The sequence below is a fragment of the Hyperolius riggenbachi genome, chromosome 4 (assembly GCF_040937935.1).
Source record: "Hyperolius riggenbachi isolate aHypRig1 chromosome 4, aHypRig1.pri, whole genome shotgun sequence".
Taxonomy (NCBI): domain Eukaryota; kingdom Metazoa; phylum Chordata; class Amphibia; order Anura; family Hyperoliidae; genus Hyperolius; species Hyperolius riggenbachi.
In genome coordinates this window covers 110,587,921-110,611,604 of record NC_090649.1, presented here as the reverse complement: position 1 = coordinate 110,611,604, position 23,684 = coordinate 110,587,921, and the positions used below count along the sequence as shown (strand labels likewise).

The window sequence follows — 23,684 nt, the reverse complement described above, 5'->3', positions numbered from 1 at the left end:
TACGGCTAGTGTTGGGCGAACACCTGGATGTTCGGGTTCGCGAACGTTCGCCGAACATGGCCACGATGTTCGGGTGTTCGCGCCGAACTCCGAACATAATGGAAGTCAATGGGGACCCGAACTTTCGTGTTTTTTAAAGCCTCCTTACATGCTACATACCCCAAATTTACAGGGTATGTGCACCTTGGGAGTGGGTACAGGAGGAAAAAAAATTTTGCAAAAAGAGCTTATAGTTTTTGAGAAAATCGATTTTCGAAGTTTCAAAGGGAAAACTGTCTTTTAAATGCGGGAAATGTCTGTTTTCTTTGCACAGGTAACATGCTTTTTGTCGGCATGCAGTCATAAATGTAATACAGATGAGAGGTATGAGGAAAAGGGACCAGTAACGCTAACCCAGCACCAGCAGCAGCAGACGTGATGGAACAGGAGGAGGGCGGCGCAGGAGGAGAAGGCCACGCTTTGAGACACAACAACCCAGGCCTTGCATGCGGACAAGAAGCGTGCGGATAGCAATTTGCTTTTCGTCGGCATGCAGTCATAAATGTAATACAGATGAGAGGTTCCAGGAAAAGGGACCGGTAACGCTAACCCAGCAGCAGCACAGGTGATGGAACAGGAGGAGGGCGGCGCAGGAGGAGAAGGCCACGCTTTGAGACACAACAACCCAGGCCTTGCATGAGGACAAGAAGCGTGCGGATAGCAATTTGCTTTTTGTTGGCATGCAGTCATAAATGTAACACAGATGAGAGGTTCCAGGAAAAGGGACCGGTAACGCTAACCCAGCAGCAGCACACGTGATGGAACAGGAGGAGGGCGGCGCAGGAGGAGAAGGCCACGCTTTGAGACACAACAACCCAGGCCTTGCATGAGGACAAGAAGCGTGCGGATAGCAATTTGCTTTTTGTCGGCATGCAGTCATAAATGTAACACAGATGAGAGGTTCCAGGAAAAGGGACCGGTAACGCTAACCCAGCAGCAGCACACGTGATGGAACAGGAGGAGGCGCAGGAGGAGAAGGCCACGCTTTGAGACACAACAACCCAGGCTTTGCATGCGGACAAGAAGCGTGCGGATAGCAATTTGCTTTTTGGCGGCATGCAGTCATACTGCATGCAGACTGGCAGCAGTACAGTGGCAGTACAGAAATGCTATACAGTGGCGGGTGAGCGGTGTACTACTGTTCCCAGCAGCGACACAGAGCACAATGGTATACAGTGGTGGGTGAGCGGTGTACTACTGTTCCCAGCAGAGACACAGAGTGGCAGTAAACACAATGCTATACAGTGGAGGCTGAGCGGTGTACTACTATTCCCAGCAGCGACACAGAGCACAATGCTATACAGTGGTGGGTGAGCGGTGTACTACTGTTCCCAGCAGAGACACAGAGTGGCAGTAAACACAATGCTGTACAGTGGAGGCTGAGCGGTGTACTACTATTCCCAGCAGCGACACAGAGCACAATGCTATACAGGGTGAGCGGTGTACTACTGTTCCCAGCAGAGACACAGAGTGGCAGTAAACACAATGCTATATAGTGTGGGTGAGCGGTGTACTACTGTTCCCAGCAGCGACACGACTGGGGGGACCCTGGCTAGCCTGGCTGGAGAGAGAACTACCCTGCCTGCCTACCCAAAGCTAAACCCACAGACAAATGGCGGAGAAATTACGTGGATCGGGTATTTATTTACCCGAACCACGTGACCCTTTCGGCCAATCAGAGCGCGTTCGGGTCCGAACCACGTGACACGTTCGGCCAATCACAGCGCTAGCCGAACGTTCGGGGAACGTTCGGCCATGCGCTCTTAGTTCGGCCATATGGCCGAACAGTTTGGCCGAACACCATCAGGTGTTCGGCCGAACTCGAACATCACTCGAACAGGGTGATGTTCTGCAGAACCCGAACAGTGGCGAACACTGTTCGCCCAACACTACTTACGGCTATAGCGGTGCTCAGTATCTAATTTGGGCACCAAGCTCAAATTAGAAAATAAAACTAGATAATTCAGCCACCGGCAATAGCCAGTGCCCGAACTATGTGTACCCTGAATTGTTATGATTCAGAGGGGGAGAAGCATTAACGCCACCTCAGACTTTCAGCAGGTCCTTTGGCTTCACCCTGCCCCGAAATTTGGCCGCGGCAATTTTAAATGTACGCCTGTGTATGAGCGTGGCCACAGTACACAGGTCCCTGTGGGTTTGTAGCTGTGCAGTAGCACAGAGCTGCACATGCACAGAGCAAAAAGCTGTGCGCAAGCAGCCCCATGCTACTGCGCAGGCGTGGGCAGTACTTTGCGTATGCTCGATGTGTAGGAGAGCATGGCTATAAGCAATCTTTGACACTAATGTCCCAAGTATTCAGCACCAGAGGGGATCACCTGATACATGTGCTTGCCGATTGCATGAGCAACAAGCTGAAAAAGCACAACCCCACCACTCTGAATACTTACCAAGCGTCCAGCGATGTCTTGCAGCCTTGCTCATGCACCCAGCGGGCTCCTAGCAGCTTTCCAGCTTCCTCCATGCACGGAAGCCGGAGTGTCACCTGACCCGCATTGGGTCACGTGACACACCGACTAGCGTGCACAGGCGCCAGAAGCTGCTAGGAGTCGGCTAGGTGCTGAGGAAGGCTGTTAGACATCACTGGACGCTGGGTAAGTATTTTAAAGGCTCCAAAACTGCCCAAAACCAGCCCAAATTAAAGTTTCCTGTTTCCTTTAGACATGCCGTTGTTGAGACTTCTGGTTGCCTGAAATCCTGATAACGGGGACTTTGCTGTATTCTTATGTAGTGGTATGAAGCGTGCAAGTTTATTTCATTTAGTACATATCATAGGAGAAGCAAAAATCCAACAAGTTTTTAAAAGTACATATCAATAAATAATAGCTAACATGTAATATATACAGCTGCAATCAGGAAATTCGCTATACAGCTGGTTTAGAAGCGCAAGATAACTACAGTCCTGCACTGCCCTCTTGTGGACGGTCTTATCGCTTACAATGACTGTAGAAATCATAGGAACAGATTCCATTATGACTGATGGGTTTTGTAATTTCTTGGCCATATTTCAACAGAATATGTGGTATAATTTAACAAAAAAGATAATATTTATTGTAGGAGAGTTGGAAACATCCAGTGATTTTTACCTTGGTCTAATTATATTGTACCAATCTTCTGCTATGTATAGTAGCATATCAGTACTGTTACACATATTCTACTATCATCCGCTGTTATACTGTTCTTACATTAACCTTCCCTGCATCTATCCCAAACATTAACCTCCCCCAGGGGCGTAGCTAAGGATCTTTGGACTCCAGTACAAGTTTTACATTGGGGCCCCAAGCATTCTGTACATAACAATTCATGTGGCGCAACAAAACCTTTCAAGGACATCCACAGCATGAGAGGAGTAAGCAGAGGAGGGGGACAGTTTGTTAATTACCACTATTCAAAGCATATATAGAAGTGATCATTACCAGCATAGCACCATTGAAGAGCTAATACTGTGGTTAAGGGAGGGCCCCTAGTGGGCCCCTCTGGCTCAAGGGCCCCGGTGCTGTCGCAACCTCTGCATCCCCTATTGCTGCGCCACTGCCTCCCCCTACCTACACCTACCTACCTATTCCCAGGGCCGGATTTGTACTTTTTACCACCCAAGGCCACTGTCACCAGCCGCCCCCCTTCAGTATAGGTAGCCAGATGACCCGTCCCCCTTTCCCTCTAGTGTAGGGTAGCCTGATGACGCCTCCCCTCAAGTATAGGTAGCTAGAGGATTCCCTTAATCCCCCCCTTTCCCACTCCTACCTTTCAGTATAGGTAGCCAGCTTGCCTCACCACCGCAGTAGCCACCTCTCCGATCTTCTCCAGCGCAGAAGCTTCCTCTTCCCCTCTGTCTCCATCAGCCGCTGCTGTACATCTGTCCCTCCAACCAGTATCTTTCACTTGTGATTTGCCGGCATGTTACCATCGAGCTTCTACGTCGGAGACAAGCATAGATGTGAGCGACTGGTGGCTGCTATTCCACATCCTCCCCTTGTAACTCTGCAATGCTGCCCAAGTCCATAGCCGCCGGCCACAGCTCCAATGTGCAGAGAGAGCTGGGCGGCCACTGCACAGGTGGCTGGCAGAAGAGTACCGCGATCAGGCACTTGTCTAATCTCCCTGCACTGCAGCATTTGCAAGCTTGCAAATGCTGCACCAGTTTAGCCTGCTGATTTGGTGCCCTTGCTACTTTGGTGACCTAGGCCGTGGCCTAGGTGGCCTTGGCCGAAATCCGGCCCTGCCTATTCCTAATCGATCCCCTTCTTCTTCCTTACTTCCAACCCTAACCTTTCCCCCTAACAAATACCTTTCTAATGCCTAGCTTAAAGAGACACTGAAGCGAAAAAAAAATATGATATAATGAATTGGTTGTGTACTATGAATAATTTCTAGAAGATTAGCAGCAAAGAAAATATTCTCATACTTTTATTTTCAGGTATATAGTGCTTTTTCTAACATTGCATTATTCTTTAATATGAGCTGATTACACAACACTCAGCATTCAAAATGAGTCTTTCAGAGCAGTCTGTGAAGTAATGACCTCTCCTCTAGCAAAGGAAAAGTAAATAGTCCAGGAACAGTTGAGATAATAAAAGTCAGATAACAGCCCTCTCAACGACTAACTTCAGAATCAGAATCAGAATTTATTTTGCCAAGTACAACGGTGGATTGTACCCGGAATTGGTTTTGGCGCATACAGGGTCGTTGGTGAAAAACAAGAAAATAGCACGGTTAAGCATGGTACATACGTAGACGTGGGACAAGCATACATAGGACAACATTACAGTTTGTGCGTACATTTAGGCAGAGCGTCGTATACAATTAAGCATGGTACATACGTATAAACAAAAGCAAAAACAAAGCAAGAACAGAGCATTACAGCATACACATACAGTTAACATAATACAAACAGAGCATTACAGCATACCCGTACAATTAACGTAATACACACATAGCATAGCAAGACATACACTGATAGCGGGAACAGAAAAGAGTGGGACTGGAGGAGCAGCCTGAGAGCTGATATGAGCGCTGCCATTTTCGGCACTGGACGCTACACAGCGACGCGCTCCCAACTAGACAGGTGCTACCGATTGTCCGCGAAAAGTAGAGAGGATGCTGGGGGGGATCATGATGGAGGCGGCCAGCAGGGATCACTTGAGCCAGGTTGCTCGAGGAGAATCGCTCCTAAATTCAGGGTCCGCACGGCTGGTTGATGAGGGTGCAGACCCAGTGGGGCCCTGTGCTGCCAGGGGGCACCTTTACTGGGCAGCAGTGGTGGACGTGGGGCCACCCAGGCTGGGCAACAGTGGTGGACATGAGGCCGGGGGGGCACCCCGGCTGGGCCGCAGGTAAGGCCTCCTGCCGCAGGTAAGGCCTCCTGCACACATGGAGTGGCGGTGGCTGAGGGGGCTGGCTCAGGGCAGCAGCAGAAAAAGCCCGAACAGCTGATCAGCTGTCGGCCCTCAGGCGGTTTGTGCAGCCGGGCGCACCGCTGGAGGCCTGCATGGCATTGTCCCCTGTGTGTGCGGAGGATGGTGGCCTCTCCCTAGGAGCCAAACCTGGTCGTCGGGCCTCAAATGCAGTGTGGGGTTGGTGGCTCGGCACAGATGGTGTCCCTGATGGTCCGGGGGCAACGGCGGCAGATCAGCGGAGCTCCGTTATTTATTTATTTTTCCCTTACCCAGGCAGTGGTGTAGAAATTGCAGCAGTGCGGGGCAGGCAGTCTCCGGGTCCTCGGATAGCAGCTGCAATCCCTCTGGTTGCCCCGGCAGCAGTGTTGTGGCTGCCCCACGTGGTGTCCAGCGGGACTCTGTACTGAGGCGATGTGCGGCCAGCAGGGGTAGAGATGTACGGTGGCAGAGGGGCTGGTTCGAGAGTCGCACGGCGAGCAGCAAGAGTCAGGCAGCGAGCAGTGAGAACGAGTGCCCGCTGTCGGCCCGCTGCTAGCAGGCTCCCTGGGCTAGTGTGGTGGCCTGCATGGTGACATCCTCCGTGGCCGGGACCTATAAAGGACTGGAGCCTCTCCGTTGGGAGCCGTCCCGGTTCCCGGGCTGCGGTGCTGTGGTGAGACCAGCGTGGGTGGCGGCGCTGATGGTCTGGAGGCAGCGGCGGAGGATCGGCTGGTCCAGGTCCCCTCTCCATGACTGCACTCTGCACGTGGCCCCAAGCAGCTGATTCCCACGCCGACCCGCATACAGCGACGCGTGGCTGAAGCAGTGCCAGACCAGCGTGCTCATGTCCTCCGCATCCCTCCCCAGCGTGGAGAGAAGCTCAGAGGTGAGTGGGGGGAGAGATTACATCAAAAAAGTAAAAAAGACCGGAGCCCTGTGGCCGAGGCGTCCGAGTCCGGCGCCATCTTGGTGATGATAACTTAGTCGGAGAGTTAATGGCTTGTTTGCATAGAGATAACAACTGGAGTTTCTCAACTCTTCCTGTACTGGAAACAATTAGACTGATGTATCTGATCTTAATGTTTTATTTCTTAGCTGTACTACACATACAAATCATAATATCATCATTTTTTTTCGCTTCAGTGTCTCTTTAACCTCCCCCAACACACGTTACTCTAACTTACCCTATCGATGCCTAACCCTAACCTTCACACTGTAGTAAATTCCACAGCCCATAACCCTAGCCAGTAAATGTAACTGCCTCTACCCAATTTACATTGTGTAAAATGAAATACCAATATGTTATCCCTCTCTCCTTGGGTCCCTTCAAGAGAGTACGTTTTCAGGCTACGTGGTAGTGGCTGCTGCTGCTGCTTGGATTGCATCATCCCACTGTCCAGACTGGGAAGGGAAGGCAAAGCCTGAATGTTGAGTCAGAGATGATTACAGCATATATTAGTGAAAGGATGCAGTGTAGGAAACATCTGGGCTCCTGAACAGGTATTTTACAAGTGATTTTTTTGACATTAGTTAATCAAGGAGCTCAAAGACATGTAAAAAGAAGAAAGATGAGGGGGGAAAAAAACTCTGCAGTTGAGTGCCTACATATGTGTCTGGAATAGGACTTTGAAATGTATTCAAAGTACTTCAGAAACCCAGCTCAAATACAAAATAGCACACTACAGCACTTGTTATCAGGGCCGGATATAAACATATTACTGCCCAAGGACACTATCACCAAAGCCCCCTCTCACTGTGCTCCTCCCATCCTGTGTGCTAGACCCATCTGTGCTGTGCTCCCTCCCATCCTGTCCTGTGCTCCACTGTTCTCCTTCCTCTTCCTGTACTCCCCCCAGCCCAGTATATTCAGCAGAGTATATGTGCAGCAGCAACCTTGCTTCTCTCACCTCCTCCAGGCATTCGCTCTCGCTTCTCAATACCCACCTTTCATTTTAGTGCCCAGCATATCCTCATGGGTAGCGTGATTAACATGTTTCTTAGTCTGGTGCCCACCCCTTGCTTCCTGGTGCCCTAGGCCATGGCCGAGTGGCCTTGTCTTAAATCCAACCATGGTTGCTATGGCTCCTATGGCTATTGCTATATCCCTAATTGCAGGTTATCTTCACTCTGCATAGGTCACGTTTTTTTAAAGGGAACCTGAAATGAGAGGTATATGGATGCTGCCATATTTATTCCCTATTCCCTTGTAACAATACCAGTTGCCTAGATGTCCTGCTGATCATTCTGGCATCATTAGTCTGAATCACGCACCTGAAACAAGCAAGAACTAATCTTGTTAGGTTTTAGTCAGAAACCGCTGTATTGTATGCTTGTTCAGAGTCTATGGCTGGAAGCGTGCACAGGGAAGGGGACTTGAAGAAAGGAAGCTATCCATGTAATGATATCTCTAACATCACTGCCTAATGGCCTGAGCCCACTAACGCAGTTGTATCTGCTTCTGTCTGCTTTTCAGCATCTGTAACATTGATGTGTAACTGAAAAGCGGACACAACTGCGTTAGTGGGCTCAGGCCCTTAGTAGGTCCTACATTAAACTGATGCCAATAAGCAAACAAATACAAATGCCACAGATAAATGTACAAAAGGGTATCAATTTATTAAGCAAACACAGGATAAACCTGCACAGGGTGCCAATCTACAAAGAGAGTGAGAGACAGCTCATAAAATCATACAACACTGTTGCACCAGCCATACTTTTGCCATACCACCACACCACTCCCCACTGTCACTGAGTAACACCCAGTGATTACCTAGTCTTTGGCCAGCATAGGTCCATGTATTGGTTGGCTGTGAGCACAGAAACACAACAGTTCCAGCACAGATCTAGCACCGGCGTAGCACACAAGAATAGTGTGAGCAAAGTGAGCAGACAGCTGAATAAATGTCCAGTGCTGCCAAGGGACTTTCCAAGACACAACACAGGCATCTGCAAGCAAGTATAAGGGAAGACAAGTTCAAGTCGCTATTAACACGGATAACCACTGCAGTGATTCTAAAGACACCAAATACTTGTATGCTGAGTGTGAGGAGTCAGTTGAAGTTTTGAAGCAAAGCTCAAGCAACCGGTCACATGGGGATGTGGCTAGTCCCAGACCTAGGACAGCTACAGCTAGGCAGCAGAGTACTGTATTGCGGATGGTACCGCCACAGATTGCATCCCTCCTGGGACACACTCTGACTCGCCACCGCTGAAAATGCTGTCTTTCCAGACCCAGAACTTGGGCAGAGAGGGTGGCAGGGCAGGAAGAGGCAGGCACGTCTATGGCGAAAAGTATTAGAGGAAGATAATCAGCAGTAATGACAGGCAATGTTGTTTAAAAGAAAATACATATGTCAGCTTCCATATCCCTTTCAATTCAAGTTGTTTTTTTTTAATGTTTCAGGTTCCTTTAACAGCAGCTGTTCCTCGGATAAGTGAAAATGCACTTTATAAAGGAGACACTTGATTTGAAAAAGAACATGTTGAGCCCGCTCACTCAATGACACTTAACAGGTAGATGTCAGATCTCACTAACAATGTATTTTCACAGCTTTTCAAAATTATTTATTTGTTCATTTATACACATAATATCATATTCCACAGTGCTGTATAAAACATACTGAACAATTCACATAAACATCTGTCATGGCCGAGCTACCAGCCAATCTACTGTCCACAAGCAGGATGATGGGTAAACCAATTGGTAAGCTGTTACTGTCACCCAGGAAACATTGTAATTGTCCTCCATCCATTGCTATGATTCCTTCACTTCAGTTGTTCGTAATCCTGTGCAGCACATAGTGCACCAGGGATTCAGAAAAGTATGGTAGTCTCTTGTTACATGATCCCGTGGCTGAGCATCCTTCTTCTCATGCTGCTGTGCACAGGGCCAGATTTAAGCCAAGGCCACCTAGGCCGTGGCCTAGGGCACCACAGGATCAAGGGGTTAGGGTTAGGCACCACCAGGGGGTGGTTAGGGTTAGGCACCACCAGGTGGGTTGTTAGGGTTAGGCACCACCAGGGGGGTGGTTAGGATTAGGCACCACCAGGGGGGTGGTTAGGGTTAGGCATCACCAGAGGGGGCGGTTAAGCACCACCAGGGGGACTAGGGGTTAGGGATAGGTACAGGGAGGGTTCTGTGTGAGAGTAGGGATAGGTATAGTTACAGTACAATATACCTCACCAGGGGGGTGGTTAGAGTTAGGCACCACCAGGGGGTCTAGGGGTTAGGGATAGGTACAGAGAGGGTTCTGTGTGAGAGTAGGGATAGGTATAGTTACAGTACAATACACACCACCAGGGGGGTGGTTAGAGTTAGGCACCACCAGGGGGGTGGTTAGGCACCACCAGGGGGTCTAGGGGTTAGGGATAGGTACAGGGAGGGTTCTGTGTGAGAGTAGGGATAGGTATTGTTACAGTACAATACACACCACCAGGGGGGTGGTTAGGGTTAGGCACCACCAGGGGGGTCTAGGGGTTAGGGATAGGTACAGGGAGGGTTCAGTGTGAGAGTAGGGATAGTTATAGTTACAGTACAATATTTGTAATATATACAATTTATTAAATGATGTATATTTACACAAAGGGGGGGGGGGGGGGTCGTCTAGGGGTTATGGATAGAGAGAGCCTACAGTTTGGTAGATTTTACAGGTATTTTACTGCAGTTATACCTTTGTATTACTATGCTTAATACAAGTGTAAATAAGTGTAAATCTCTTTTTTTGATATATATTTCCGAATTCGTTTGTTGTTATAGACGGTATTTAGCCATTTCATTTCCGTTTATTCAACCGATTTAGCACTACATTTTTGTTTATTAGCAATAAATGAAAAATATTGTTTTACATTACAACTTATAATTTAGGCTATATCCTGCGCCCTTTTTTCCAGGCGCTCTTTTTTGATACACGCCACCTGGCTATCTAAACTGGAGGGAAGGGGGTCATCAGGCTAACTATACAGAAAGGGGGAGGATAATCTGGCTTCTTATACTAGAGGGAGGGGGGGAGGGTTTATCAGGATACCTATACTGGAGGGAAGGGGGGTGGTCTTCAGTCTATCTAAACTTGAAGGGGGGGGGGGTCATCTGGCTTCTTATACTGGGGAGGGGGTTGTCATCTGGCTATCTATACTGAAGGGGGCAGCTGCTGACAGTGGCCTTGGGCAGTAAAGAGTACAAATCTGGCCCTGGCTGTGCATGGATAAAAGATAAGTGTACTTGTAAATAGTGATAGCAGAACACGTTTGCTGGTGAACGGTTCCCGGCGAACGTGCACTACTCTATTGCTTGCGAGAAGCACAAACGATGCGGGCCATTCACGCCCATTCTATACTTTCCCATAGTGACATTTTTTTGACCCTTCACCCTGAAGTCAGGTGAGACGGGGCGGTTAATTAGAACTGATTGCCACACGGGCCACCCCTCCCTCCTTCCCCCATAAAAGGCATGTTCCTGGCAACCATTTTCATTCTGCATTAGTCAGTGTAGGTAGAGGTGCTGCTGCAGATAGAGGGACAGTGAGAGATAGGCTGGTTGTTTGATATTGTGCTGTGTAGCTGCTTCCTAGCTGCTCTGCTCCTTCCAGAACCCCCAATAGTCCTTTTGAGGACTCATCCTGATCACAAAAGTCCTTTTGAGGACTGACATTGACCCCCTTGCTGGTCACTCCGTACTGTGTGATCAGTGTGTAGTGTTACAGTGCAAAATCAACATCGGTATGACCGTACTGTGTTATCAGTGGTCTCAGTATGTGGCAAAAATAAAGTGTCATAAAAATTGGTGACAATACCCCTTTGCTGCAGTGGTCATTGCCTGCTGTGTGATCAACGCATAGTGTTACAGTGTCACATCAATATCCGGGTGACCATACTGTGTACGGTAAATACATAAAGTGTCACAGAAATTGGTGACAATACCCCTCTGGTCACTGTCTACTATATGAACAGTGTCACATCCATGTGACCGCACTGTGTGTTATTATCCATGATCTCAGTGTGTCAAAAAACAACAACAACACATTATTAGATTTATGACAGTACTTCTGTGCTGAAGTCAGTCAGTATAACAAACATGACAGGCAGAGGCAGACCTAAGTGCCAGGGGTCATGGTGGTGTGTCATCCTGTGGCCATGGCATATGTGATCTTCTGCAGAAGAAAGCAATTAGTTCCCAGAATGCAGAAGAGGTGGTTGACTGGCTCACTCAGCGTTCCACCTCTTCTGCTGCCAATGTTCCCACACCCTCCTAATCCTCCTCTGCTGTGGTCAAGTGCAACACTACCTTCACCACCACAACTGTTCCAATTGAATAGCTCAAAGGAGCTATTTCCCTAGACATACACTGCTCCCGGTCACTTCTAGCAGTATTAGACTGGCTCAACAAGGCTCATAAGTAAATGGAAATACTTCTATGTGCGCTGCTGATAGTTCGAAAGCCATCTGCATCCCGTGACAACAGCAAATTAGTTGTGGGAGGACCAGCACCCATGTGAGAACAATTTATAATTGAACCCCTTCCCGATCGCCTAACGCCGCTAGGCGTCGGGAAGGTGGCAGTCCCAGGACCGCCTAACACTGAAAGGCGTCAAGTCTCTGGGAGGGGTTTTAAAGGGGATTGCACGCACATTCCCGCTTGGGTGACGGAGCAGAGCTCCGTCATCAGTCTACCAGTGGCGATCGCCGCACACAGACTGTTAGACGCGCAAAACCGCTGTCTATTTACATCGCACAGTGCTGCAATCTACTGCAGCACTGTACTGGGGTCAGCCGTGTCACTCGGCTGTCCCCTACAGAGGCTCCGATCACGATCCCTTCTCATAGACTGATGCCTATGAGAGGGGATTGCCCTAACTGGCTGGGGGAGGGGGAGGGGGGGTAGTGATAAAAATAAATAAAAAATAGAGAAATTTATTTGAAAAAATATAAATAAAAAAATAAACAAACATGACTCCAGCGATCAGAGCCCACCAACAGAAAGCTCTGTTGGCGGGAAGAAAAGGGGGGGATTCACTTGTGTGATAAGTGATATGGCTCTGCAGCAAGCTATTGACGCTGCAGAGCACTAAATTGTAAAAAATAGCCTTGTCACTAGGAGAGTGTAAGTCTATGGTCGTGAACTGGTTAATAAATCATTTCAAATTTATAATGTATTATATTATTTAAAAACTTTGCCTGTTACACCAGGCCTCATGCCCACCTTGGCCACAACTATCCTGTAACACTCTCAGCACACCGTTTGTCATTTTTTCCTACTAACATTGGAGTATGCCAAATTATTTACCTGGAGCATAATTTACAATTAGTAAAAATGTGAAACGTTAATAAACAATGCCTGATATTTCAGGCCTGCCATACAGTGGATGCAATTACAATGTTGTGCACCAGTTGACATGGCATATTTAAAATTTAAAATTTTGATGACATACAGTTTTTAAAAATGTAATACATACTACATTTCAAATGACACAAATCAGGCCTCTGTGAGGACTGGCGTCCTTTTCCATCGGGCAGGAAGGAGCGTGTGGCTGTATAGTGGAGTCGTTGGCGCCACATATTTTTGAAACCTCTAATACAGTGGATGCAATTACAATGTTGTACGCCAGTTTACATGACATATTTCAAATTTATCATTTTGATGATGATGGCTGCACATAACAATTTTTAGGCAGGTAACTACGACGGCCAATCTAAAGACCTTTATTTGATAAATCTAGAAACTGTGGCCCATATGCAATTAACTTTTTTTTTTTGCCGGAGTTTTCTCATACATTATATTTTCACAACTAAAATAAAATACCCTTTAAACCACCAGCAAGCAAAAAAAATACTCAAAATAATTTTTATAGCACCTCTTCACCTATTTTGAGTACTTTTGTTTAATTGCAAAGTGCTGGAAAATTATTTTAAATACAAGATGAAAAATTATCTCCTACTAGAAAACTCAGGAGAAAAAAAAGTAAATTGCATACGGGCCTATGTGTGATTTTTGGCATTTAGGCCTCTGTGTCAAATATGTATTTGTGTAGGAATATTTCACCCTTGATCCCCCTCTGCCATGCCACTGCCTGAGTGTTTGTACACTTTGTACACCTTTTTAAAAGACATTTTGGGTGCAGAGATGAAAGTTTTTGATGTTCGCCTGCCATTAAAGTTAATGGGTCTCCTCGCGAATTTCCAGTTGGCAAATGTTCGCATTGCAATTCATAAATGCGTTCACAAACCAGTAATCACAATGATTGGCCACCACTGCTTGTAAAGTACACTTATTTATAAAACGGATTCTCTTGGACTACTTAGAGCATCTCCAAGGACCACCAGGACCTGCTACCACTCACTTGGTTTAAGGTGGGCTGAATCCATTGAATGTCACTCAACTGGTAGTCTGTTCTAGGAAGAGAAATAAAATAAACATTCTTCCTTTTTGACTGACATGTCCACTTGACTAGCAGCTTTTGGAATGTGTGAGCAAATTGGAGTGCTTGGACAAGATCCACAAACAAAAAGCAGAGAAGGGTTAACATGAAATTGGGTCCTAGGCAAGACACCAAGGTTGAATGTTCCTGTTGGTCACCTGGCTTCTTGCGTAAGGTAAGATGGGGAATAGGGGGTCAGAAAAGGCCCCTGGACACCCACCTGGCCCTAGGCACCTTCCTAACTTGCCTTGTGAATGATTCAACTCAGAAAACAAGGGCAGGACACACAGTCTCTCTGCTGAGAGTGTCAGTAGGAATGAACCCCATAATTCCAGGACATTCATATTACTTCCTGGGAGATACTGCTAAAAATCGCAGTCTATGAAGAGGTCCCTCCTAATATTCATTCCATGACATCTGTCACAGCTCATGAAAGCCAAGAACACATTGTATTTCTCCAAGATATTGTAGGAAACTACTTGCATAACAAATTCTGTTTTTCTTCTGTAAGTCATGTGATTGGAACACATGCAGTGATCAGGTTCCATAGATCCATATTGTCAGTATCTGAGCATTTCCTCCTCGTAGTGCCTTTTTGTGTGATGGAAGATTTGTCATCTGGATATTTCCTCCTGATCAGTAGAAATCTCCTGTGAGCTCATAAGAACGTCAAGTTCAACACTTGTCATGGATTCGTCATCTGTGTAATACTGGTTGACCATTTGTTGACTAGGGTAAGGATTCTTCTGCAAAGACAGTAAGTGGTGTGACATTATTCTTGGTAAGACTCAGAAAAATATTTAAAGGATATCTGAAGTGACATGATGAGATAGAGAAGTGTACGTACAGTGCCTGGTAGCACACAAATAACTAGGCTGTGTTCCTTTTTTTCTTTCTCTGCCTGAAAGTGTAAAACATCAAGTATGTAAAAGGCAGTTCTTGTCTGAGTCAGGACTGGGTCAGACTACAGTGCAACCCTCACTGATAAGAAATTCCAACTATAAAACACTTTTCTAGCAGAAAGTGGCTTCTGAGAGCAGGAAATAGATAAAAAGGTTCCATAGTTCATAGATTTTAGCTCTGGCATACTTCAATGAATGTGTCATTGAGCAAAAACAATAAAACAGTAAAAACTTAAAAAGTAGATTTAAATACAAAATAAAACTGTGGAACATCGTCATTTTTAGGATAAGGAAGATAGATACAATGTTTTATTTCATTCGTTTATTTTCACCTTGGGTGTCCTTTAAAGTAAATAAAACTTCACTAGTGCTGAGAAAATGGCAATCCCTTTATCTCTGATCCAAACAACATAGTGACAAACGACAAACCGAATTTCAGGAATTTCTCACATGTAAGCTAATAAAATGTGTGCGTATCCTCGGAAATATCGCCCTAAGCCATTTTCACAAAGAGTTAAATGAAATAGAAGTGTTACCATAAGAAAAGTATTTTATTTTTCTTGATTAAAGAGACCTAAACCCAGAACTTCCTCTCTGCTCTAAAATATAAGCAACAGCATACTTCATTAGTTTTGAGTCCTATGGGAGAAACGCGCTTTATAAATGTTATTGTATTGTATTATTATTGTATACTAACCTTTACATTTCCTTGTTACAGCTTATGGAGCTCCAGAGATGCTGCAGTGTAGTTACTTCCTGGTTTGCTGGGAGCACATACAGGGTTAACCTCCTGTATTTACACAAAGCCTGTCTGAAGCACACCACAGCACAGATCAGACAGAGGTGACCGCTCAAACTACAGTGGCTCCAGGGCCGGTTCTCTCATGAAGCAAGGTGAAACATTAGCATCAGGCGCAGAGATTACAGGGGAAGCATGTTGGTACTGTGTTTACACTAACAGCATGCAGTCAGAGTAGGAGGAGAAGCAAGAGGAGAGTGAGGTGAAGAGGTCATCATTGGGGAAAAGCAGCTTTTTGTGCTGTGTGAGGAGCCTCCATTCTGCACACCCAGGACCTAAGTTCACCGATTCTGGCTGCAGCTGCTCGTGTTGCCTGTCCGTTCTGCATACAGGACCCGTGGAGCTGTCTTCACAGCTGCCGGGGCTGCAGCCTTTCCGTTATCCTGCAGAGTTTGAAGCTGTTCACACAGGCACTACAGCGTTATTATCCGGCAGGAGCAGAAGGCAGCAGTGAAGGCACTTCAGGACTTGACCAGCCACATTTAGTCATACTACGTTTTGGCCGGCCTAAGTCTGGCCAAAGTCAGGATTTTATGCATTGGCCACATCAACCTGCCATTTCCCATATTGGTCATCCAGAACCCGAAGTGGCCAGACTTCAGGTTCTGGGTGTAACATATATATGTTTGCATGGTCTTAATTCCCATCAGTTTGGCACAGACTTTAAAAGGACCTATGACTCTTCACAGAAGACTTCAATCAACATTGGGACAGGCTTGTAAGTTTGTGAAATTCTGAAAAGCCGCTGAGAAGCATCTAGTGGAATTACTTTGGAGTGTTTGTTCATGAGCCATAAGGATAATAATGGATAAGCCATAATGGATCTACAGTGCCACTTAAAATGGCAGTGTGATTAAGGGCCAATTTCCACTTGCAAAGTGATGCGAATGCGGCTACCTAGCAACATCGCATCACTTCTGCTTGCATTCACGTTAATTCCGCATCTCCTGCTGCGGAAGTGAATGGAAGAGAGAGGACGTGGATGCGAGCGGATGCGGTCGTGCGAGAATCTGCAGCATGCTGCAGATTCTCGGATTGCTCAACATAGCCAGCGTGCCATGGAAACTGTTCCATTGCTGTGCATTGGTTACAGTTCTGCATGGTGGCATAGTGATTAGCACTCTTGCCTTGTAAGTGCTGGGTCCCTGGTTTGAATCCCAGCCAAGTCAACATCTGCAACGTTGTTTTAAGGCAGCATGGTGGCATAGTGATTAGCACTCTTGCCTTGTAAGTGCTGGGTCCCTGGTTTGAATCCCAGCCAAGTCAACATCTGCAAAATTGGTTACAGTTCGGCCGCGGTGCAATGTGGCTTTGTACCATACAGTGTACCGCATACAGTGGAAACGGGCCCTAAGATAGTAATCATGGTACCTTGTACAGAATTAGTGCAATACAATTTACACTCAGTTGCAAATGTAGTAGCATTGCAGTGCAGCATTTTTCCTGTGTTTGTGATTGAGTTAAATTGGGAGCGCATGTGAAAAAAATCTTTCCCCCAGTTTCTTTCTTCCCATCAGGAATCGCAATCTCGCCGCAATTAAGCTTTCAAAAGCCCCCAATGCCACCGGTTTACAGTGGTTCGGAGACTGCTGTGGTGTATGGTGTGGTGAGCTTCAGACCTATCATGCTACAAGTTTTCACAGCTCTGCAGCAAGCAGTGATGCTGAGGTGTGCTAGGAGTCATTACCACACACTAAGCACCATTTGACAACAGCTGGTCACTGTGTGAGCCTGGGAGCTCATGGGTTGCATTGTGTTTTGTAGATGTTTGCAGAGTGGATGCAGTTGTTTGTCACAGTCACAATTTGTTTGTCACAGGGTCACATTTTGCAAAACTTTGCATGGCATGTCACAAAGACTGCAGCTATCAGGAAGGTATACAGTGGCATTATACTGAGGATATTTCCTTACCAACACATCAGGGAGGTCCTCTTGAGGACAGCAGCAGTATCGCATCACCCTGGACATTCTCCACACTCCATAGGCCAATGGCACCAATACAACAAGGAACGCAAACAGGAGACTTATTATCAGTGCTAAAGGGGGAAGTGCTGCAGACAAAATACACATACGCAATTTTATTTTAAGTCCATTCATAAATAGTTCTTGATAAGTGCACTGCAATATACAGATCATTTCTTTACCCTCATATGCATTCTTCTTTTTTATACTCACAAAGAATATTTATTTTTATTTGTTTATATATGCAAATCCTCTAAAGGTCTCACAATCTAGCGATGATGGGCAGATTCAATCAAGAGACTCTCAAGGATCCAATCTGATTAGAGAGAGATCTGTTGGCTGCCCATACACCGCATGCTTATTCCCGATCAATTTCAGCGTATAATCTTTCAGGAATCGGCCGAGCCTGCAGCCTCGCCGCTGCCCCCCATGTATAAATGTCCCCCCTGTGTGCATTACTTGTCATTACCTGTCCTACATACATTACCTGCCCTATGTCACCCACCACACGGTGCCCATCTGTCTCCGGAATGCCGCTCCTCCATTAGCGTTCAGTGATGCTCGGATGCCCCCAATCAGGAATTCAAGTAAATCTGGCCACGGCAGAAACGAAATTCGAATCCGGCGTGATCGTGATCTGGATTTGAATCAGAGCTCCGAGTTCAAATCGGATTTTAGCCGTGATTACATGTAGAATCCGTGGTCATGGCCGTGATCACGGATTTGACTTTAACATTAATAGCAAAGCCCCCATACATGCTACAATCCCCAAAATTGCATGGCTTATAAAGGTGAGATGTGACTACAAATTAAAAATCAAATTTAAAGTTTCAAATGAAAAAAGTATTCGTGATTAAAAACAGCCAAAACCCGCCGACTTTAGCAGTTAATAGCAAAAACCCCCTTGCATGATATAAACACCAAATTTGCAGGATATGTTATGTAGAGCAGTGGGAACAAGAGGAGAAAACATGTTGTTATTATTAAAGTTTTTGAGAAAATCAATTTTAAAATTTCAAAGGAAGTTTCAAAGGAAAAAAATATACATGTAAATGCGGTAAATACATTTACGGTCATTTACAGCATTTAAATATATACTATTTTCCTTTGAAACTTTAAAATCGATTTTCTCAAAAACTATAAGGTGTTTTTGAAAAAAAATGTCTTGTTCCCACTGTTCTACTTAACATATCCTGCACATTTGGGGCTCGATTCACAAAGCGGTGCTAACCCAGTTAGAGACTTTAGGCGTGATAACCATTTTTATCATGCCTAAACTCAGTTTAGGCATGATAAGTTTAGGCATGATAAGTTTAGGCATGCTAAGTTTAGATAAGTTTAGATCGCATGCAAAGTCCCGCACGCAAAGCAGCGCCATTAAACTCTATGCAAAGTGCACCAGACTTTGCTAGCGCAAAACTTTTGATCAGCTGTGCACTGCAGTGCTAACCCAGTTGGTGCTTAAACTTATCACGCCTAAAAACTTATCACACCTAAACTTATCACACCTAAACTTATCATGCCTAAACAGAGTTTAGGCGTGATAAAGGGCTTTTCACCAGGGTGCTAACTGTTAGCACCGCTTTGTGAATCAAGCCCTTGATGTTTATATCATGTAAGGGGCTTTGCTATTAACCACTTAAGTTGGTGGGTTTTCAGTCACTACATTAGCTCATTAGGGGTGCTGTAGTGATCACCTCTATGGGCCTGATTCACAAAGCGGTGCTAACAGTTAGCATGCTGGTGAAAAGCCCTTTATCACGCCTAAACTCAGTTTAGGCATGATAAGTTTAGGTGTGATAAGTTTTTAGGCGTGATAAGTTTAAGCACCAACTGGGTTAGCACCGCAGTGCACAGCTGATCAAAAGTTTTGCGCTAGCAAAGTCTAGTGCACTTTGCATAGAGTTTAATGGCGCTGCTTTGCGTGTGGGACTTTGCGCGCGATCTAAACTTATCTAAACTTATCATGCCTAAACTTATCATGCCTAAACTGAGTTTAGGCATGATAAAAATGGTTATCACGCCTAAAGTCTTTAACTGGGTTATCACCGCTTTGTGAATCGAGCCCTATATGTGCTCTGATTAGTAGTAATCATTAGCAAGCCATTCCTTTTCCCCTGTTTACTCCTCTGTCAGTGGCTGTCCTTGGATAGCAGGTTTTGGTGGCCTGCAGCATGCCATATTTAGCAGTAAACAGTAACGTAGTTAAACCAGAGATGGAATAAGATGTAATGTGGCTCTAGGCAAGATGGTAGATTGGGGCCCTCTTGTGGTACTTTTGGTAAGCTGAAGTGGCATCAGAGGCACCCGTATCCTATTCACCATGCTGCAAGGCACTGTGTATTGACCTGAGGAAGCCGGTTAGTACCCAAGAAATGCATTGTTATTTTGTGTATTGAATAAATACTTTTCCAGTACTACTGGTGTTTATGTCCTCAGGAGAGGTGTTAGTTATTTTATGTATTTGAAGTAGAGATGGCCCGAACCTCCGATTTTAGGTTTGTGAACCCGGTTCGTGAACCTACCGCTAAAGTTTGGTTAGCGCGAAGTGTCGCGAACCGCAATAGACTTCAATGGAGAGGCGAACTTAGAATATTAGAAAAAATTATGCTGGCCACAAAAGTGATGGAAAGATGTTTCAAGGGGTCTAATACCTGGAGGGAGACATAGTTGAGTGAAATAGACAGCAAAAGTCCCAGAAAAAAAATCTGGATTTAACACAAAGCAGTGTTTTAATGTCAGAAATCTCATTGAACGTTCAACACTTCCTGATGTTGCTTTACAACATCAGGAAGTGTAATCCTCCCTCCCGGAGGGAGGAAGAGAGTCTTGTCTTCCAGGTAATTGTAGGATTTCAAAAGCTAGCTTACATACATTGGCCGGGAATTGAACCCAGGCATAGTGCTTGGTAGGCAGCTCTCCTCACCACTATACCGCCACCAACACTACATGCTGAAGCCAGCCTAGCATGTACCATTATGATATATCCAAGAGAAAAATGGGCTTGCTTAGGGATTTGTAGGATGTCGAAAGCCAACTCACATACATTGGCCAGGAATCGAACCCAGGCCTACCACATGGTAGGCTGCTAACCATTATACCACCAACTCAACACACTGCAATGCTACATGCTGAACCTACCCCCCCCCCCCCTTCTTTTCCTTCCTCCCCTCCCTTTAGAGCCATGGGAAGGGTTTCTTCATGTTTTGGGAACTACTCTTAGTTTAGTTGAGGCTAGTTCTGTCATCTGTGAAGTGTACCTGTTGAACTATATAGGGGAGTTTTGTGATCGGTTAATGAGCTTTTTTTTTTTTTTGTGTGTGCTGTCTGAATGTTCCTTGCACGTATGAATTAGTATGAGCCCTCATGCAATACAGGAATTGATACTTAGTAATTACCACTCGAGGTACACAGTCTACCTCCTCTGTTTGCTTATTCCTCTCATCTGTTTACAAGAGGCCATGAATGCTATGGACTAAGCTCACCTGGGGTCCTATTCGCTGAAGTTTGGAGCTGCTTGGACGCAAGTGTGGGCGTCTGTGTCTTGGACTGATGTATGCCATTCCCTGTAGTGGAATCACGGCTGGCCTGGCCAATCAACGTATAGTAGGTGGAGCTAGGGTGTGTTATGAACGCCTGGCCCACCGTGTACAAACCACGCCCTGATGAAGAACGGATGTGACGTTCGAAACTAGTCGGCGGATCAGCACACGCAGCCGACGTGACGCCATCTAATCCCAGCCATGCTGCCTGATTGAAAACGCCGGAATCCGTGTACCGGTTTGGCAGGCCCTCCCAGCAAAAGACGTGGATGGTCGTGGAGCCGATTGGACGTAGCGCGAGAAGGGTGACCACCTTTGTATGTCCCGCACATGGGAAGGGGACGCAGTGTGGATAAAGTCTCAACCCCATAGCGCACGATGAGTCTGGCTCAGAAGAGGACCGGTCCTGTTGTCCTGTCTTCCGGGAGGTTGTGAGTAAGGCTGTGAGGACTATGCACATGTAATTTGGGGGCCCCCCATCGCCATATCTTTAATGTTGCAACTATCCTCAGCACTTCGCTTGGATGTCTGATGTTAACGCGGACTGTGCGCAATGCTTGCGGTCGCTGTGGTCGCTGCTTTGCTCTCGCTTTGCATGATGCTGTGAGACCTCTGCGGCATTGGACTCCCTGAGGCTGCAATTTAGTTGGGATCTCCGGAGTGGTGGCATGGGGCTCTTGACCCTCTTTTGTGCCGATGCCTGGGGGAGATGGCTGTTTGATCGGTGTGACGTGTGGTGGTAATGTACAACAGCGCTGTTGCTTTTAATACTGTGACCTGTTGCACAACCTTTTAAGCTTTGCCTAAACATAATAAACGACCTTTTTCTATTTTTGCATGACCTGTATCACGGCTGGTTTGTCTATAATTTACAAGAGTGTGGGTCAAGTTTAAAATACTAGCAATCAAGGAATATTAGGACCGTGGTCCCCCCCCCCCCCCCCCTATTCCAATCCCCCCTTTTCCTAAATGTATTACATGCTGAAGCCAGCCTAGCATGTACCATTATGATATATCCAAGAGAAAAATTAGCTTGCTTAGGGATTTGTAGTATGTCAAAAGCCAAGACATACATTGGCCAGGAATCAAACCCAGGCCTACCGCGTGGTATCCTGCTATCCTAACCATTATACTACCAACACAACACAATGTGCCTGCTGACTGTGATGTAGAGCAGTGTTTCTCAACATTTTATTGGTATGTACCCCTTTTAAAACCCTGTACTCACCAAGTACCCCTAGCATAGTAAACATTATCAAAAGTACCCCTCGACAAATATATATTTACATGATAATTGGTTCTAAGCAATTTCCAAGCATTTACTATTGCTTGTAATTAGCTAAAATACGAATTTGGTGTTGTTTAAAGAAGATTTATCATTTTCTAAAACTCTAAATTTGTTATTCTTGGTTAAGTATATCAAGCCCGAGTACCCCCTGGAACCATCGGAAGGACCCACTGGGGTACGCATACCACACGCTGAGAACCTAGGATGTAGAGGGTCAAAGTTGACCCTAATGGAGCATTATGGGGGCGAATAGAACTTCCGCAAAAGTTCGCCTTTGCCGACGAACGCGAACCACCCAAAGTTCGCCTGGAACCGTTCGGGCCATCTCTAATTAGAAGTTTATATATTTTTACACTTGGGCACCTCCATCCTTACAAGAATGAAGTGGAGAGAGGTCAAAGAAGGTGGCAGGTGGGTCCCTTGACAACTAACTAGGCCCGAGGCACCTGCCTGGTTTGCCTGGTGCATAATCCTGCTCTGCGTTAAACAATTCAGCACCAGTTTGTGTAGCTTCTACCTCTGTGCCCGGCTTCTTTTCTGCTCCATTACAATTACAATTGGCTGTTATTATCTTATCCAAATTCAGCCTCTAGATGGTGCTGTGCATAAGTAAAGTATATATGAAGCACCACTATGAATGAGAACACATTCTGATACTGTCCTTTCCAAAACATATATTTTCTTGTAATAACTGGTTATTGTTGTTAGCTGGTTTGCTGAGAGTTTTAATTAGAAGATTCAGGAAATGGACAAATTCATAGTATATGACACCTAGAATATGTGTTCAAAACAACTGTGTTGCCAGGATAACTAGCAGCTGGAGCTCTGAGGAGAACAACATGATCATCTAATAATGGCAACACTCTACTGTACCCCACTGTAATTTACCGTATTTTTCGCACCATAAGACGCTCCGGACCATAAGACGCACCTAGGTTTAGAGGGCAAAAAACTGAGGAAAAAAAATATATACTAAACCTGGTGTGTCCATGGTGCAGGAGAGTCTTGTGGAGCATTCCCCCCAAGCTACCCAAGCTTTGCTGTCCAGCTAATGTAACCCCTGCTGCTGCCCTCCAGCTACAATAACCCCCACTGCCTCCCAGCTATAATGACCCCTGCTCCCTCGGTTAGAACAAAAATACACACCCCTGCTGCACCACCTCCCCAGGCTCCTGTATACCACACAACTGCAAGGAAAAGTCTTTCTGTGATGGTCCCTCTCACCTTCCTGTATCCCCTAGCAACTTTAGAAATAATTAAAAAAAAACTGCTCCCTAATATATCCCCCACCCCCTCCTGTCTCTCTCAGCACCTGCTGACAAAAAACATTTTCAGAGGCATCCCATCC

At 46.0% G+C, this 23,684-nt stretch overlaps 1 protein-coding gene across 3 annotated transcripts in view; it reads right to left on the bottom strand.

Annotated features, from left to right (window-relative positions):
• Positions 1-8,021: 8,021 nt before the first annotated feature.
• The window catches only part of IL20RB (interleukin 20 receptor subunit beta), a 79,764-nt gene continuing 64,101 nt past the window's right edge, over positions 8,022-23,684 (bottom strand). For all 3 annotated transcript variants that reach the window (XM_068280405.1, XM_068280406.1, XM_068280407.1), the window contains exons 10-11: positions 17,456-17,595; positions 8,022-14,589 (exon numbers count right to left, since the gene is read on the bottom strand). In XM_068280405.1, the coding sequence (XP_068136506.1) occupies positions 14,458-14,589; positions 17,456-17,595 (272 nt within the window). In that variant the 3' untranslated portion in view covers positions 8,022-14,457. The remainder of the gene's footprint in view (positions 14,590-17,455; positions 17,596-23,684) is intronic.